Source organism: Elephas maximus, chromosome 3 (assembly GCF_024166365.1).
Source record: "Elephas maximus indicus isolate mEleMax1 chromosome 3, mEleMax1 primary haplotype, whole genome shotgun sequence".
Classification (NCBI taxonomy): domain Eukaryota; kingdom Metazoa; phylum Chordata; class Mammalia; order Proboscidea; family Elephantidae; genus Elephas; species Elephas maximus.
Window position 1 is genome coordinate 208764708 of NC_064821.1, and position 14895 is coordinate 208779602.

Here is a 14895-nt window from a genome sequence, read left to right on the forward strand (position 1 = left end):
TTCCTGATCTTCTAAATCTTTTTGGTCACCCCATCACCAGATGTTTCTTTCTTCCCCTTCGCCCCAGGATGGGCAGCCCTTGCCCATTTCTCAGGGTCTGACTGATCCCACCTGCCCCTCCACCCTCATTCTTCCCAACAAGCTCAGGCCAGGAAAGGGGTTTTTTGGGCCCAGGATCCCCCTCGGTGGGAGGCGGCGTAGTTGTAAATTTGCTCATTTTTTCACCTTCTATAACAATGGTTGGTCCTCCTGCCTCATAACTCACCCTCTGTGCCCCACCACCCAGCTCCCCAACCCTGCCATCCATTTCTTCCACTGCTGCCTGAGGGACCTTGCAGAAATGAACCTAATAGATTCACTCTTTCCTTAAAACCGTCTGGTAACTTTGCATGGCTTTACGTAGAAGGCCCTTCACAGTCTGGCCTCCGGTTTCCTGTGCAGCCTCATCTTGCCACTCAGCCTGAACGCCTTCTCCTGCCTTAGGGACTGCTTGTCGTTCCCTGAGGCTCCCTCTGGCCTCACAGACTTCACACATGCGGCTCCCTCAGCAGCAGAGTGGTGAGCTCTCTTCACCCCTCAAGGTTGGCCAGGCTGGCACTTCTCCACTCACACACTATACATTTCTTCCTGTAGGATTTTATCTTAGAAATTAATAGAGAGATGCTCAGGTTTGTCATGCAGAAACTCAGTTAGTTTATTGCAGGGTAGTCATGATAAGACACTCAAGTAAGACCTTATGACATTCATTTAGAAATGGAGAATCAGAATTAAGAATTACAGTTACAGTGTTAGCTCAGTGGTTAGTGTCCAGCTCTTTAGACTTCAGGCTTTTACCTTTAACAAGAGATCTTGGGAGGAAGGCTTAACCACAGCTTGAACTTGGTGGAGGTCCAAGTAGCTAGGGTCCAAGGTTGACGGCAGCAGACAGGATCTCATTTCTCTCTCAGTCTTCTCTCAGTGAGTGAGCAGAAATTTAGGGATTATATGTGAATTTGTCACCTTGGCTCCACATGACGAGGGCCAGTGTGACATCAAAGTCCAGTAGGTTATGTCTTTTCTCCAGGGCTAGAGAGTAGCGGAATGACACATCTTCTCGTCAAGGTTAGAGATTGGGGGGGTTGTTTAGATTTATGTTATGTTTTCTTGTGTTGCAGCATGCTGGGTCAAAGTGAATTTACAGGGTGTTTTTGTTCTTTACATGTTTCTATGCCTAAATTCAGAAAATTTCCAAATAACTTTCTCATGAATTATAGATTACTAATGACTTTTTTTTAATGACTTCCAGTTAATGTTAGAGTCTCACAAATGTAGACATATTTCTAAATTCATATTATGAATGTTTATACATATGCATTTTGAAAGCATAATAGTAACAACACATGCGGGATTTGAGATCATTATAGCAACGTACAGAACAATCTACCCCTTGATCTCAAATCATATTTCAGATTGCAAACCTTAGCACACAGCCTTTTTAAAGCAAGTTTTAACAGAAATATTCTCAATACAATTGGTATGGTAAAAGCAAAAGCTTCTTTTACAAAGTTTGACATCCATTTCCCCAAATTCCAAAAGCTTAACTTATTTAACCATCCAAACAAACTTCCCCGATAGTTCTTTGTCCAGGTAAATCTCATCTTTATTACACTTATGAAGGTACAAGCATTGCTGGCATGTTCTATTTATGTGCAGATGCCATAAACACTGTGCTTAAGTTAATCATTACTTTTGGAAACTTGTTTTTCTTTCCTTATTTACCTTTTGGGTCATGGATTGTATATGCTTCATTCCTGCTTCAGGTGGTTGCTTACCTGGTCATATTTATCCGGGGTGAATTTTACATCATTCAGAGAAATATTTGGTTTGGTTAGATGATACATTTCATTAATAATTTTTATTATTCTTTCTCCTGTATGGACTGGGATGTTGTTGTTGTTAGGTGCTGTCAAGTCGGTTCCAAATCATAGCGACCCTATGCACAACAGAACAAAGCACTGCCCGGTCCTCAGGCATCCTTACAATCATTGTTATGCTTGAGCTCATTGTTGCAGCCACTGTGTCAATCCACCTCGTTGAGGGTCTTCCTCTTTTTCACTGACCCTGTACTCTGCCAAGCATGATGTCCTTCTCCAGGGACTGATCCCGCCTGACAACATGTCCAAAGTATGTAAGATGCAGTCTTGCCATCCTTGCCTCTAAGGAGCATTCTGGTTGTACTTCTTCTAAGACAGATTTGTTCGTTCTTTTGGCAGTCCGTGGTATATTCAATATTCTTCGCCAACATCACAATTCAAAGGCGTCAACTCTTCTTCAGTCTTCCTTATTCATTGTCCAGCTTTCACATGCATATGATGTGATTGAAAATACCATGGCTTGGGTCAGGCACGCCTTAGTCCTCAAGGTGACATCTTTGCTCTTCAACACTTTGAAGAGGTCCTTTGCAGCAGATTTACCCAATGCAATACATCCTTTGATTTCTTGACTGCTGCTTCCATGGCTGTTGATTGTGGATCCAAGTAAAATGAAATCCTTGACAACTTCAATCTGGACTGGAATAGTTTGTGTTTTTTCTCCAGTAGTAATATTCAGAGTATTAATTAATTTAATGCAAACTGGAAGGGAAAATTCTGCATTATTGCCTTCTGTTCAATAAGTTAGATGTATCAACATTTTGGATCATGCTATAAAAGTCCAGTTTCCCAGATTATAGACCCCTGTTTACTTAGGCATTCTGGCCATAGTCGTAGGACCTTGAGTATATCTGGAACGGTAATATTGTTGGCAGTTACCAGGTGTCATGATTCCATTCTAATCATTGATCAGGTGGGGCACGTGTTTGCATACTGGGCTGGAGCAAAGGTCCATGGATGCCAATGACCTCATTTTACAAATGAAGAAACTGAGACTCAGAGAATTCCACATTCAGTATATGTCAGAGGCAAGACTGAATCCCAGATCTGACTCTGCATTTGTTACTCTTTCCACTTACATCATATTGTCTCTGTGCGCACGCAACCCCACCAGAGACTCAGTAATTCTTTCTTTATACAACAGTTAACAGGTTTTATATGGAAATTTCGCGTACATTATCTCCCAAATTATATTGCTAAGGTTGTATCACTACTGACACTCAGAACGAACATCTCCCTCCCAGCTCTCTGTTGTACGCTGTTGCTACCTGGGAATTCTCCCAGACGCTGACCTTGTACTACCTGGCGGACCCTCAGGGGTGCCTGAAGCTTTGGGCTACACTGATTTTAAGGACCACCGCAGCAGTCAGGACTGTGTTCCACTGTCTGTGGGCTGCTAGGCCCTGTTGGAGCTAAGTCCTGAGGGAAAATGGGAAGTCCTTGGAGGTCTCAAAGAGGGACACATGATCCAGGTCAGTGTGTGTGCAGAGAACCTTAACTGGGCTTTTCCTTGGGAAAGAATCCCAGAGGACAATGACCTGCCATTTTCAGGTCCTGAAAGCTTACAAGTTGGTCGGTACTGAATATTTGGGGATTTTTTGGCCTTGTTTGCAATATTTGATCATTGTTCACGTATACCCATTTCTATTCCTTTGCCTTAAGGAGCTGTGGTGGTGCAAACGGTTAAGTACTGGACTGCCAACTGAAAGGCTGGTGGTTTGAACCCACCCAGTGGCTCCACAGGAGAAAGACCTGGCAATATACTTCCATGAAGATTACAGCCACGAAAACCCTATAGGGCAGTTCTACTCTGTCACGTGGGGTTGCTGTGAGTTGAAATCGACTTGATGGCACCTAGCAACATTCCTTTGCATTATCTATTTTTTGTTGTTGTTCTTCTTCCCTTCCCCTACATTTTCTACCCCTCACCACCACCACCACCAACAACAGAAAAACAACCAACAAAAACTCCTCACTCCTTGAGAGCCATTACTGTTTTCCCAATACATCCTGTCTGTAGATGCTCAGGAAGTGTTTGGTGAATAAATGACCCAACAGCATGGATGGTGGACAAGATGTTTTTCCTTCTAGTGGATTCTAGAATTTCTTACCCTCCATCACCTAAGCCAAAGAAATCTGGTCCTAACCCATCCCATCTGCAATCTGGCCAAAATGTCTTTGAGGCTCCCCATCGGAATAAAGGAGCAGTCCTCTCACCTTTGTGAATGAAAACCAGCTCAGTGTCAATTAGGAGACACAGCAGAGTTCTTCTCTTCCCTACTCTGTACTTCCTCTGACTTTATCCAGTCCTCTAACTTCAAATGTTATCTCTGACTAGTGACTTTCAAAGCTTTGTTTCCAGTCTGGACCAGTCCTCTGAATCCCAGAATTAAGTGTGTTCAACTCAGTCTGCTACATCTCCACTTGGAAGTCTAGTAGACATTTCAAACTTTCATGCCCAAGAAAGAACTATTCATTCCCTATTAACTCACACCAGATCTCTCTCCCCAACAAGCCTTCCCCAAACTGAGAAAAAAGTACCCATATGTTCAGTTGTCCAAGTAAAAAATCCAGGAGTCATATTTGAGTTCCCTTTCCCCTACACCTCGCACCTAATGTCTATCAGTCCTACCTCCAAATCTTCCCCCTTACCACCATCTCCCTGCCACAGCCTCCACCATCACTCCTGGACCACACCATGTCCCTGCCACAGCCTGGGCCACTCCACCATCAGCCTTTGGCTAGACCATACCATCTGTCTGCCACAGCCTGATCCACTCCATCATCAGCCTCAGCTAAACCACACCATCTGTCTGCCACAGCCTGGTCCACTCCACCTTCAGCCCTCAGCCGGACCACACCATCTTCCTACCACAGCGTGGTCCACTCCACCGTCAGCCTTTGGCTGGACCATACCATCTGTCTGCCACAGCCTGATCCACTCCATCATCAGCCTTTGGCTGGACCACACCGTGTCCCTGCCACAGCCTGGGCCACTCCACCATCAGACTTTGGCTGGACCATACCACCTGTCTGCCACAGCCTGGTCCACTCCACCTTCAGCCCTCAGCTGGACCACACCATCTCCCTACCACAGCCTCGTCCACTCCATCATCATTCCTCAGCTGGACCACTGCTGGAACCTTCCCACTGATCTTCCTGGTTCCACTCTTGTCCCTCTTGCACAGAGCAGCTTCTCGATGTGTGCGTAACTCAGATCACACCTATCCTTACTTAAATTCCTTGAAATGGCCTTCTATTCACTCAGAATAAATGAAGCTGCTTGCCGTGGTCCATGAGGCCCCACATGCTTGGCCCCCGACTACCTATTTCCCTTTATCTTCCCCTTTCTCTCCTGTGTAGTGTGCTTCTGCCGCACTTCTCTATCTTTACCCTTTGTTCCCGTCTGTGCCTTCTGCTTGGCCCACTTTCCTCTCACTTCTTCCCCAGCTGGGTTCAACACAGGTGACCCCTGCCCAGGTATGTCTTCCCACACCTCAGAGATAAAGCACCCTATTTTATCTTTTTCATAACACTTAACAAATATCTTGTTTGTGTATGTTGTCTGCTCCCTTTGCTGGAATAACTGCTCCTTAAGGACAAAGACTTGACTTGTTCACTGTTACAACCTCAGGGCCTAAAACAGTAAAAATGTGAGAGACTGAATGAGATAACTCCCCCGTAAAGGTGTAAGTAGAGCTGGTATAGCGTATTGGTTTGGGAAGAGCTAGTGCTTTGGAATCCGGAAAATTCTGGTGTTGGCAGTTACTAACTTGAATAGCAAGTTACTTAGCAACTGTGGGCTCTAGTTTCCTCATCTAGAGGTCTTGTAAGAATTACAAAAAACAAAGCAACTGCTACAAGAACAATGCCTCCCACAAAGTACCATGAGCTGGATGGCTTAAAAAGACAGAAATTTATTCTCTCACAGGTCTGGGGTCATGAAGTCTGAAACTGAGGTGTTAGCAGGGATATGCTCTCTCTGAAGGCTCTAGGGAAAACCCTCCCTTGTTTCTTCTAGCTCCTGGTGGTTACTGGTAATTCTTGGCATTTCTTCGCTTGCCAATGGATCACTCCAATCTCTGCCTGTGTCTTCACATGGCCTCCTTCCCTCTGTGTCTCCTGTCTCTTTATAAGGACACTGGTCATATTGGATTAGGACCCACCACACTTGTGTATAACCTCATATTAATCTAACTAATAACAACTTCAAAGAGCCTGTGTCCAAACAAGTTCACATTCACAGGTACGAGTGGTTAGAATTTCAATATATCGTTTTGGAGGACACAATTAAACCCATAATAGGTAGGTCGATAGATTGGTCAATCGATCAAATGGATCTCCCTGGCCTGTGCTCTTTCCATCATACCATCATTTCCATCTTACATGATTATCTTATCTCTGACTCTAATCCATCCCAGTAAGTGTGTAAAGGAAGACTCTGGGATCCTCACAACATCTGAGAGAGACCAAACGTTGGTCCTTTGGAGATTATCGCCTAAGCATGGTGATATTTGAGGGGGGTGAGTACCTTATATAGCTGGATTAAGAGCCATTGCAGCTCTGGAAAGCAAAGAAGCAAGCAAGCCTTACCTTTGAGGCGTTAGCTTCTCTGGCCTGTTTCTGGTGAGCAGAACCAGCTGCTGTCAAGTCAGCTCTGAATCATGGCAACCTCACGTGTGTCAGAATAGAACTGTGCTCCACAGGGCTTTCGATGGCTGGACTCGAACCTCCAACCTTTCAGTTAGCAGATGAGCATGTTAACCATGCAGAGACTCCTTGGTAAGCAGAGGACATTCATTTTAACCCAGAACAAGGGTTCCTCAGCCCCCAGGCATAGTCCCCTCATTGCTTCTCCCAAGCTGTAGACCAGGGGGCCTCCCTGGTGCCTCGTTTCCCTAAACCATGGCCCAGAGACTGTTAGACTCTTAGTCGTTGGACCAAGGAGCAGGATGGTGAAACAGAGGCAGAGCCAAGGAGGTAGGTAAAGCCCAATTCAGGCCTGTCCACAAAGGTTCCACTATGCGGCTGGTAGACAGCATCCAAAAATATATTTCCTCAGCATAGCAACTGTGTGGAGAAAGTTCCATGCCATCCAGACACAGGGGCTCCTCAGCTCCCAGAAGGAAGTCCCACAGAAATGGAAAGTAAACACCCGAGGTAATGTTCTTCTGGCCTCGGCAAAGTCAGACAGGAACCACAGGAGTGGTTTTTAAAGCTGGGCAGAGGCAGGCCTGGGCAGGGAGGACTTGGAAGCAAGACCTGGGCCCAGGAAGATGGAGGGGGAAGTCCGTAATCTAATCTGTAAAGAGAGGTGTGAACTAAGCAGGACCCAGAGAGAGACGAGTCCAGAAACCAGCTTGAAGACCAGGAGATTGGACCAGGAAGAAAGGACAAGCTGAGGTCAAAGCAGCGACTGGGAGCCAGCATGTGGGTGCAGGCAGGTGAGGGTCCTGTAACTGGGTGTGGTCTGAAGAGATGAGTTGAGGGTATCAGTGCGCTCTGGGAGCAGATGCCCAGGCCCCAACACTGGCAGACTGTGTTGGATGACGAGGGAAGAAACCACCCTTAGATGAATGCCTTCTACATGGCAGGCTCTGTGCTAAGTCCCTTATGGACATCTGAGGAAGAAAGAGAGAACTCTTAGTTCCTGGAAGACTAAGGGGTCCCAGGAAAGTCTGGGACTGTAGCTGGGGTCACTGAAGCCCTTCTCAGAATGGAGAACACAGCCAAGTAGGAACATGGCCTTCCCACGGCAGCCTCAGAGCCAAGAGAGAGCTATTGAGGAAGGCTCCATGGGTCTTATTGGCCCGGTGCTGAGGTGGCACTATGTGAGCCCACTGGAGGAGGTCAGTAGTGGTACCTGCTGGCAGAGGAGAGTTGTAAAGCAGAAATCAAGGCAAAGCCTCAAACAGGCTTATGCCTGGCACCTGTTCATCCCCATGACCATGCTTCTTCCATTGTCCTGTGCGACGCAGTGGCTACTAATTTCAATGTTTACATAGCACTTTATAGCTTTCAAAAACACTTTCGCAAATTGTGCTGTTTGGTTGATGTCCATTGCTGGATTATCAGGAGTTGGAATCAAGTGTTTTGTAGATTATCCTCTGTTCTGCCGCTGCTGGGTAACTCTGGCTAAGCCACTTGCATTCTCTGGGCTTCTATGTACGCAGCTGGTAGCAGACAATAATCACAGCCAGTCCTCCACAACCCAGGATGAGAAACATCTGGAGAGGGGCTGGTGGCGAGTGGGTTTGCCAGACTTAAACTCTGGAGTCCTTAGACATTCTGAAGAAAGCCCATTCACTGGGCTCCAGGAAAGCAAAAAACAAACAAACAAAAAACTCGGGCATATTATAACCTTTCTTTCAATCTGGCTTTTAAGCCCTAAATGCTTGCAGAAGACTCATAGTTCTCTCTCTTCTGAGCCCCTCCCCAAGCCCAGTTTCGAGACAAGGAAGTCAGGGAGGGTTTTTGATTCCTGTATAGCTCTATTTTTAACTGGAATGTATCTCTCTGTGCCACCAGTGATTGGCGCCTTTGAAGCCGAGGTACAGTGCGCTGTCAGCAGGACCCGAGCAATAAATAGCAACGGACAGGGAGACAGAGCTGTTATGCGGCAGGGAGTTAGACAGATGGACAAAGTGATCAGCCCAGTGTCTTTGCCAAGCATGGCTCAGTTAATCACACACCATCCCTAAAGTCTCGCCATTCTTCTAGAAGGACAAGGTGTTCATCCCTGACCACTCCTAACGTCTCAAGTGTGACAGTCAAACAGGTGTGAGTCTTGGAAGTTCTGTCACGGGTGAGAGGCTGTGCTAATCAGGGCAGGGCATCTGATCCCCCTGGCTGTCCCCCAGTGTTAGGGGGAAATCTGGCATCTTGGATAGAGGTGAACCCTTTTATGTCTTTATGTGAAATCAACATTGGCGGTTAGGCTAGGAAAGGGGAGAAGTTGAATTAGAGCAGGAAACAGTAAAGAGGGGCCTGTCTTTTCCTCCAGAACAACCCAGTCCCAGACCCTGTCTGTAGTCCATGGCCTCATCAGTTCTTCCTCATCTCTGAACAAAGCCCTCTTCCCAAAGCTTGGCCTCTGTTAATTCGCTTCATGAGCAGGGCCAAGCTGTCTGCCTCTTGTCTGCTCTAAGAGTGACCAATGACGTTTACTTTGGAGGGAGCACACAAATAAGAAAGCTTGGAGATGCTTTCAGCACAACAAAGAGGGCCTAGGAAGTAAGTGTGTGTGTGTGTGTGTGTGTGATGTGTAGGGATCCAAGCTTGCTGCTGGTGGGAGCATGCTCTGTCTTTGTAGCGAAGAGCCCCATGGAAAGGTGGAGATGGACTTTCTGTCGGGCCAACCACTGCCCCCAGCACCCCACTTTCAGGGTAGGCGTGAGAAAGGGAAGTGGTGGAGGGGTATTGCAGTCTGTGCAAGAAATGCCTTCATCACGGTGACAAAAACAGCATTATAACCAGGTGGTTATGTAGGCCACTGAGTATAACCATGCAGAGCTGTGGCGCTGTGTCCAGCACTCACCGACCTGTCTCAGGCCTTGAAGACAAACCCATGTGGAAGCGAACAGTCAGTTCATGGAGCCTGGAAGCGCCTTGAAGGCGGGCGGCTCCTCTCCACAGCTGGCCACATCAGCTTGGGCAAACCTAACTTTCAGGTTATTCTTTCGGCAAAAAGGACTAGAAGAGAAAAGTCGGCCATCTGCCAGTGCCTACGCCATGGAGATAGGCAATTAACCTAAGTCGTCAGAAATGCTCTTTGAAGGGCCCCATTGCTGGTAATAATAACAATGCTTATAAAGCACTTAGGACGCATCAGGCCTTTCCCAGCACTTTATAGTGAATCATTTAATCCACAAGACAAATTTCAAATGATGTGCTACTATCATCCCTGTCAAGACACAGAAAGGTTAAGAAATTTCCCTAAGGTTACCAAACACCTAGGAGATGGGGCGAGTTAGCGGTTGAATCCAGGCAGTCTGGCTCCTACTCACTGTGCTACTTGTCTCTCATGCTATGTATTTATTCATTTGACAAATATTTACTGAACATGCCTTTGCCCAACCACTCAGATAGAGGAGACAGGCACAAACTCAGATGTTAAATGTTCAATACAGGGCATTTGCTCCCCTTGCCACACGCAATTAAAAGGCATCTCCATACACATTTTGCCAGCCGCCATCTGAACAAAAGAAAGAGACTCCTACACGGTCTCCATGACACACCTTTTCAGGTGGGATCTTTGAGGACTGAGAGACCCCGCCCTGGCTTGCACTGCCTCCGAGGTCCCTGGCAGTCCTGCTGAACAGAACCAGGTTTCACTCCTTGGCAGATCCCCAGTACCACACCCAGGGCCAAGCACACTGCACATATTCACGAAATGGGGTCGACTGAGTGTTTTTTAAAAACCTTTCATGCAGGAGCCAGTTGAAAAATGCTGTTGAAATACCTCATTGTCACAGCATTCCCGTTTGTGGCCACACAAATGCTTTGCACAGCACCCGGTACCCAACACAAAAGACCCAGAGGACACATTTGTTGATTAATTTTGCTTTTCTCCCTTGGTTTGCCAGGGAAGACCGACAGAGACCAATGCCAATGTGGACAACTCCGCGCCCCCATCAGTGGCCCAGTTGGCCGGGCGGTTTAGGGAGCAGGCAGCTGTAGCCAAGGAGGTAAGTCAGGGGGCCTTGGAGCCCCTCCTCTGGGAGGGCGCTTAGAGGGAGGGGAAGTCTGGGTTAGGCCCGAGGAGAAGGAGGAGGAGGCTTGGTAATTGCCAAATTAGGAAGAGAAGCCAGAGAGGGGTCTCTTTGAATGCAAGGAATGTCACCACTGCCTCTGGGCCTGGTGCAGGAGCCTTCCCCACCAGAGTGAGGCTCTGGTAGGGAGGAGCTGAGCCACAGGGAAGAAAGTGACAGCCCTGCCCGCTAGAGATGGGAATCTATTGTAAGTATATATATATGTATATATGAAAAACTCACTGCCATCGAGTCCATTCTGATATAAAACACGGAGCTCTGGTGGCGCAGTGGTTAAGAGTTCAGCTGCTAACCGAAAGGTCAGTGGTTAGAATCTACTAGCTGCTCCTTGGAAACCCTATGGGGCAGTTCTACTGTATCCTTTTGGGTCACTTTGAGTTGGAATTGACTCAGCGGCAACAGGTTTGGTTTTTTGGTTTTATATAATTGCCAGTTCAGGTTTTTTTTTTTTTTTTTCCCACATTTGCAATTTGGTGATATCAGTTACATTATGGATTCATTTTAAGACAAAGGTCTGCTTCATTTTCGTCTAGATTGTCCACTGATAAAGTCTTAAATCTCACAGTTATGCCAGGCCTGGGTTGGTTCACAGTGAAGAATTCACATTCTCAAAAAGCCCAGACTCACTGGATTGATTGAGACTAGGGGACTCCCGAGACTGTAGCCCTGAGATACTCTTTAAACCTCGAACCAAAAGTATCCCCTGAGATCACCTGTTAGCTAAATAACAGACAGGCTCGTAAAATAAAGAATATCACCCATGAGTACTGTGCTTCTTTAAAAAATCATCTGTGAGACTAAATGATCAACGATTACTCTAAAGCAAAGATAAGAAGGTAAGGGGGCAGGGAAACTAGAGTACTGGAAATGGAACAACCAGAATGAAATTACTGAGCATGTTGACACACTGTGAAAAATGTAACTAATGTCACTGAACAATTTATGTAGAAATTTTTAAATAGGAGCCCAATTTGCTGTATAAACTTTCACCAAAAACACAGTAAAATATTATTTAAAAAAAAGAGGTCCCCTTCACCTGCCCCCCAAGCTAAGAATCAATAGCCGGGCAAGATTCCAAACTGAGATGTGAGAAAGAGGAGAGGACCAGAAGGGAAGCACGACCAGACAGCAGACAGGGGTCAGAAAGGAAAGGGATCCAGGGACCAAGTGAGTCTCGAGGAATTCTGCTGGAGAGGAAAGTGGGAAAAGGAGGGTGTGTCCAAACTTTGGGGAGACTTGGGCTAGATTTTCCCTAGTCAGATGGTCTGAGGAGCTCATTAGCAGTGAGATGAGGGCAGGGTGGCCCAAGGTGGGGGTAGTTTATATGGCCCCTCAGGGCAAAGGAGTACAGAGTTGGCATGATCTCTTAGATGCCTGTTTTTGCATCTGAAAAGTCAGATCCATAATTTCTAGAGATTATAAGAATGTCATACAGGGTGAAGAAGACAGCATGGACCTAACGGTTTAAAGGCACTGCTTGAAAGCTGGATATAGATGACCTTGTGAGATTGTGGTGCACGACAGTGGGTCTCAGATTAAAGCGGTGCTCTACAGGAAGGGAGACCAGAGGAGAGGCTGAAAGTCAACATGGGTAGATGCTAAATAAACTTAGTTTACATAGACATTAATGGGCAGTCCCCTTCATCCTTTCGTACTCCTACAGACCTCCCTAAACATTCCTAAAACCAGTTTCCACTTCCTTCCACTTTCTCACTGTGCCTGACTAGCTTTCTCTCTCTTCCTTTCTGTGTGTCTGTCTGTCACCCAACCTCTAGACACCAGCCAGTAAACCAGCAAGAAGGAGACCGCCCTGCTCCCTCCCCCTGTTCCCCCCCAAGGTAGAGCTGGGCCAGAATGGTGAGGAGGTAAGTGCTGTGCTGGCTCATGGGACGCTGGCTGTGGGCTTTCTTTCTCCTCCTGGTAGGAAAGGGCACAAGACTGAGGACCTCAGTGCTGCGCAGGGAATTTCTCCATCACAGACTCTGCTTCTTAACACTTCCCGAGTGCTTTACTTTGAAACCAGGCTCTTTTCCACTCTCTCTTACCCAGCCTCCTTTATGAGTTATCAAGGATGGGAACACTATTTTTCAAGCCAGAGAATTTTCAGCAAAGAGATTGGGCCACAGATGATCAGCATGCTTGATCCTGGGGCAGCAAAGTTACGCTTTCTTCCCAGGGCTGATTTATATGCTCTTACATGTGGAGAACATACTAGAAAGAGGGGAGACACTTGCACAAGGCAGAATGGTAATGAGAGAGAATCTCATGGTTCTGAGGAACCCTTGGAAAGGCTGGCTGTTGTCCTGGATCATTGGAAAAAAACCAGAGCACACAGGAGGCCTCACTGCCCTCAGATATAAATAGCCAATGTTGCCAGCGGAACGAGGGCTCTGGTATCGTAGATCACAGCCAGTAGTAGATTCCCTGCCTGCATATTCACCTATCCTTATTTATCTAATTGTAGCTCTAAGAGTGACTTCTCCACGCCCTATCTCAGCTGCCAATGGACTTCACTGTGATCCTAGTCCCTTCCAGAAATGAGTTTGCATGTTCCATTGTCCAGCCTGGGAGGTCTAGCCCCAAATACAGCAATCAAGCCAAGGGCAGTTCAGTTCCCACATTCCACTTCAACTCCCTCTTTTTGTTTTTTTCTCCTCTCCTTTTGGGGACCAACATCCTGATGATGGACACTAGATACTTGCGTGGACTTGGGCAAGCCTCTTGTGCCTGCATCTGTTCATCTCTAAAATGAGAGTTGAAATAGATCCATGGTTTTCAAATATTCTTGTCAACCCAAGGCTTATAGTCAGAAGCTGATCAGATAAAACAGATAAACTCAGAGCTGCTCCTGGTTGAGTGGGATGATGGGGGGCAGGGAGGGGGAAGGGTTCTGGAACTCCATCTGCTCTGAGAATATCCTTAAATTCACTGAACAAAGGTTTTATTCTGGGATGGAAACCCCAAGGAGCAAAGTTTAACACTGAGGTTTTTTTGTTGGGGTCTCTTTAAGCTCTAACATTATGATTCTGTGATTTCATGGGATTACCAGCCCCAAATACATATCAACAACTTCACTTTACTGAGGGTCAACAACTCCTTATAACCTTCACCCTCTGGTCTTCGTGCCTCTGTGGTTACGCAACAGACCAACACTGCAGCCATGAAGGAGCCTAATGGGAGCCTGCCCCTTGAGGACCTGGACTTGGCCGCAAAGTCACTTCACCACACTGAGCCAGTTCCCTTATTTGTAACACAGGGTCAAGAACACTAAGCAAACAGATCATGGGGGCTGGCTGGGCAAGTCTTTCCTTGGAGTAAAAGTGGATTGAGTCAGGTTAATGGTAATTGGTTAAAGCAAGCCCTTTTCAGTGACTTGGAGCCCTGGTGGCACAGTGATTAAGTGCCACAGCTGCTAACCAAAAGGTTGGCAGTTCAAATCTACCAGCTGCTCCTTGGAAACCCTATGGGGCAGTTCTACTCTGTTCTGTAGGGTTGCTGTGAGTCAGAATCAACGAGACAGCAATGGGTTTGGTTTGGTTTTGGTTTTCAATGTCTCTGGGGGAAATAAATGTACAGGTTCCATCCCACAGAACCCATCCAGTAGTTAAAGGCATCTCATGGCCGGGGCTGAATGAATAGGAAGGTGGATTCTGGAGTGAAGTCCTGCCTAGAGTGACAAGTGCTTGCACACAGAAGGAGACTGCCTCTGGGGGTCTCTGACTTCTCACGGCCTTGAAATATACATAGAAATAAAATGAATGGCCAACTAGATGGTTCCTAGCTACCACAAGTAACCACTCTAACAGGGATCACCACAGAGAGCTATGGACAGAGTGGGAGAAAAATGTAGAACAAAACTCAAATTCATGAAAAAAGACCAGACTTACTGGTCTGACAGAGACTGGAAGAACCCCCCGAGTCTATGGTCCCTGGACACTCTGCTAACTCAGAACTAAAACCACTCCCAAAGCCCACCTTTCAGGCAAAGATTAGACAGGCCTGTAAAACAAAAAATAATACACATGAGGAATGTGCTTCTTAGTTCAATCAAAAATACAAGACCAATGGGCAATCCTGCCCAAAAGCAAAGATGAGAAGGCAGGAAGGGACAGGAAAACTGGACAAATGGATACAGAAAATCTGGGGTGAAAAAGGGGAGAGTGCTGTCACATTGTGGGGATTGCCACCAATGTCACAAAAAAAGTGTATAAATT

General features: G+C 46.5%; 1 protein-coding gene across 1 annotated transcript in view; it reads left to right on the forward strand.

The window, feature by feature from the left end:
* Nucleotides 1–14895, forward strand: part of RCSD1 (RCSD domain containing 1) — an 84066-nt gene that overhangs the window by 46729 nt on the left and 22442 nt on the right. Inside the window, exons 2-3 of the mRNA XM_049881172.1 lie at nucleotides 10496–10597; nucleotides 12457–12546. Of these exons, the coding sequence (XP_049737129.1) occupies nucleotides 10496–10597; nucleotides 12457–12546 (192 nt within the window). The remainder of the gene's footprint in view (nucleotides 1–10495; nucleotides 10598–12456; nucleotides 12547–14895) is intronic.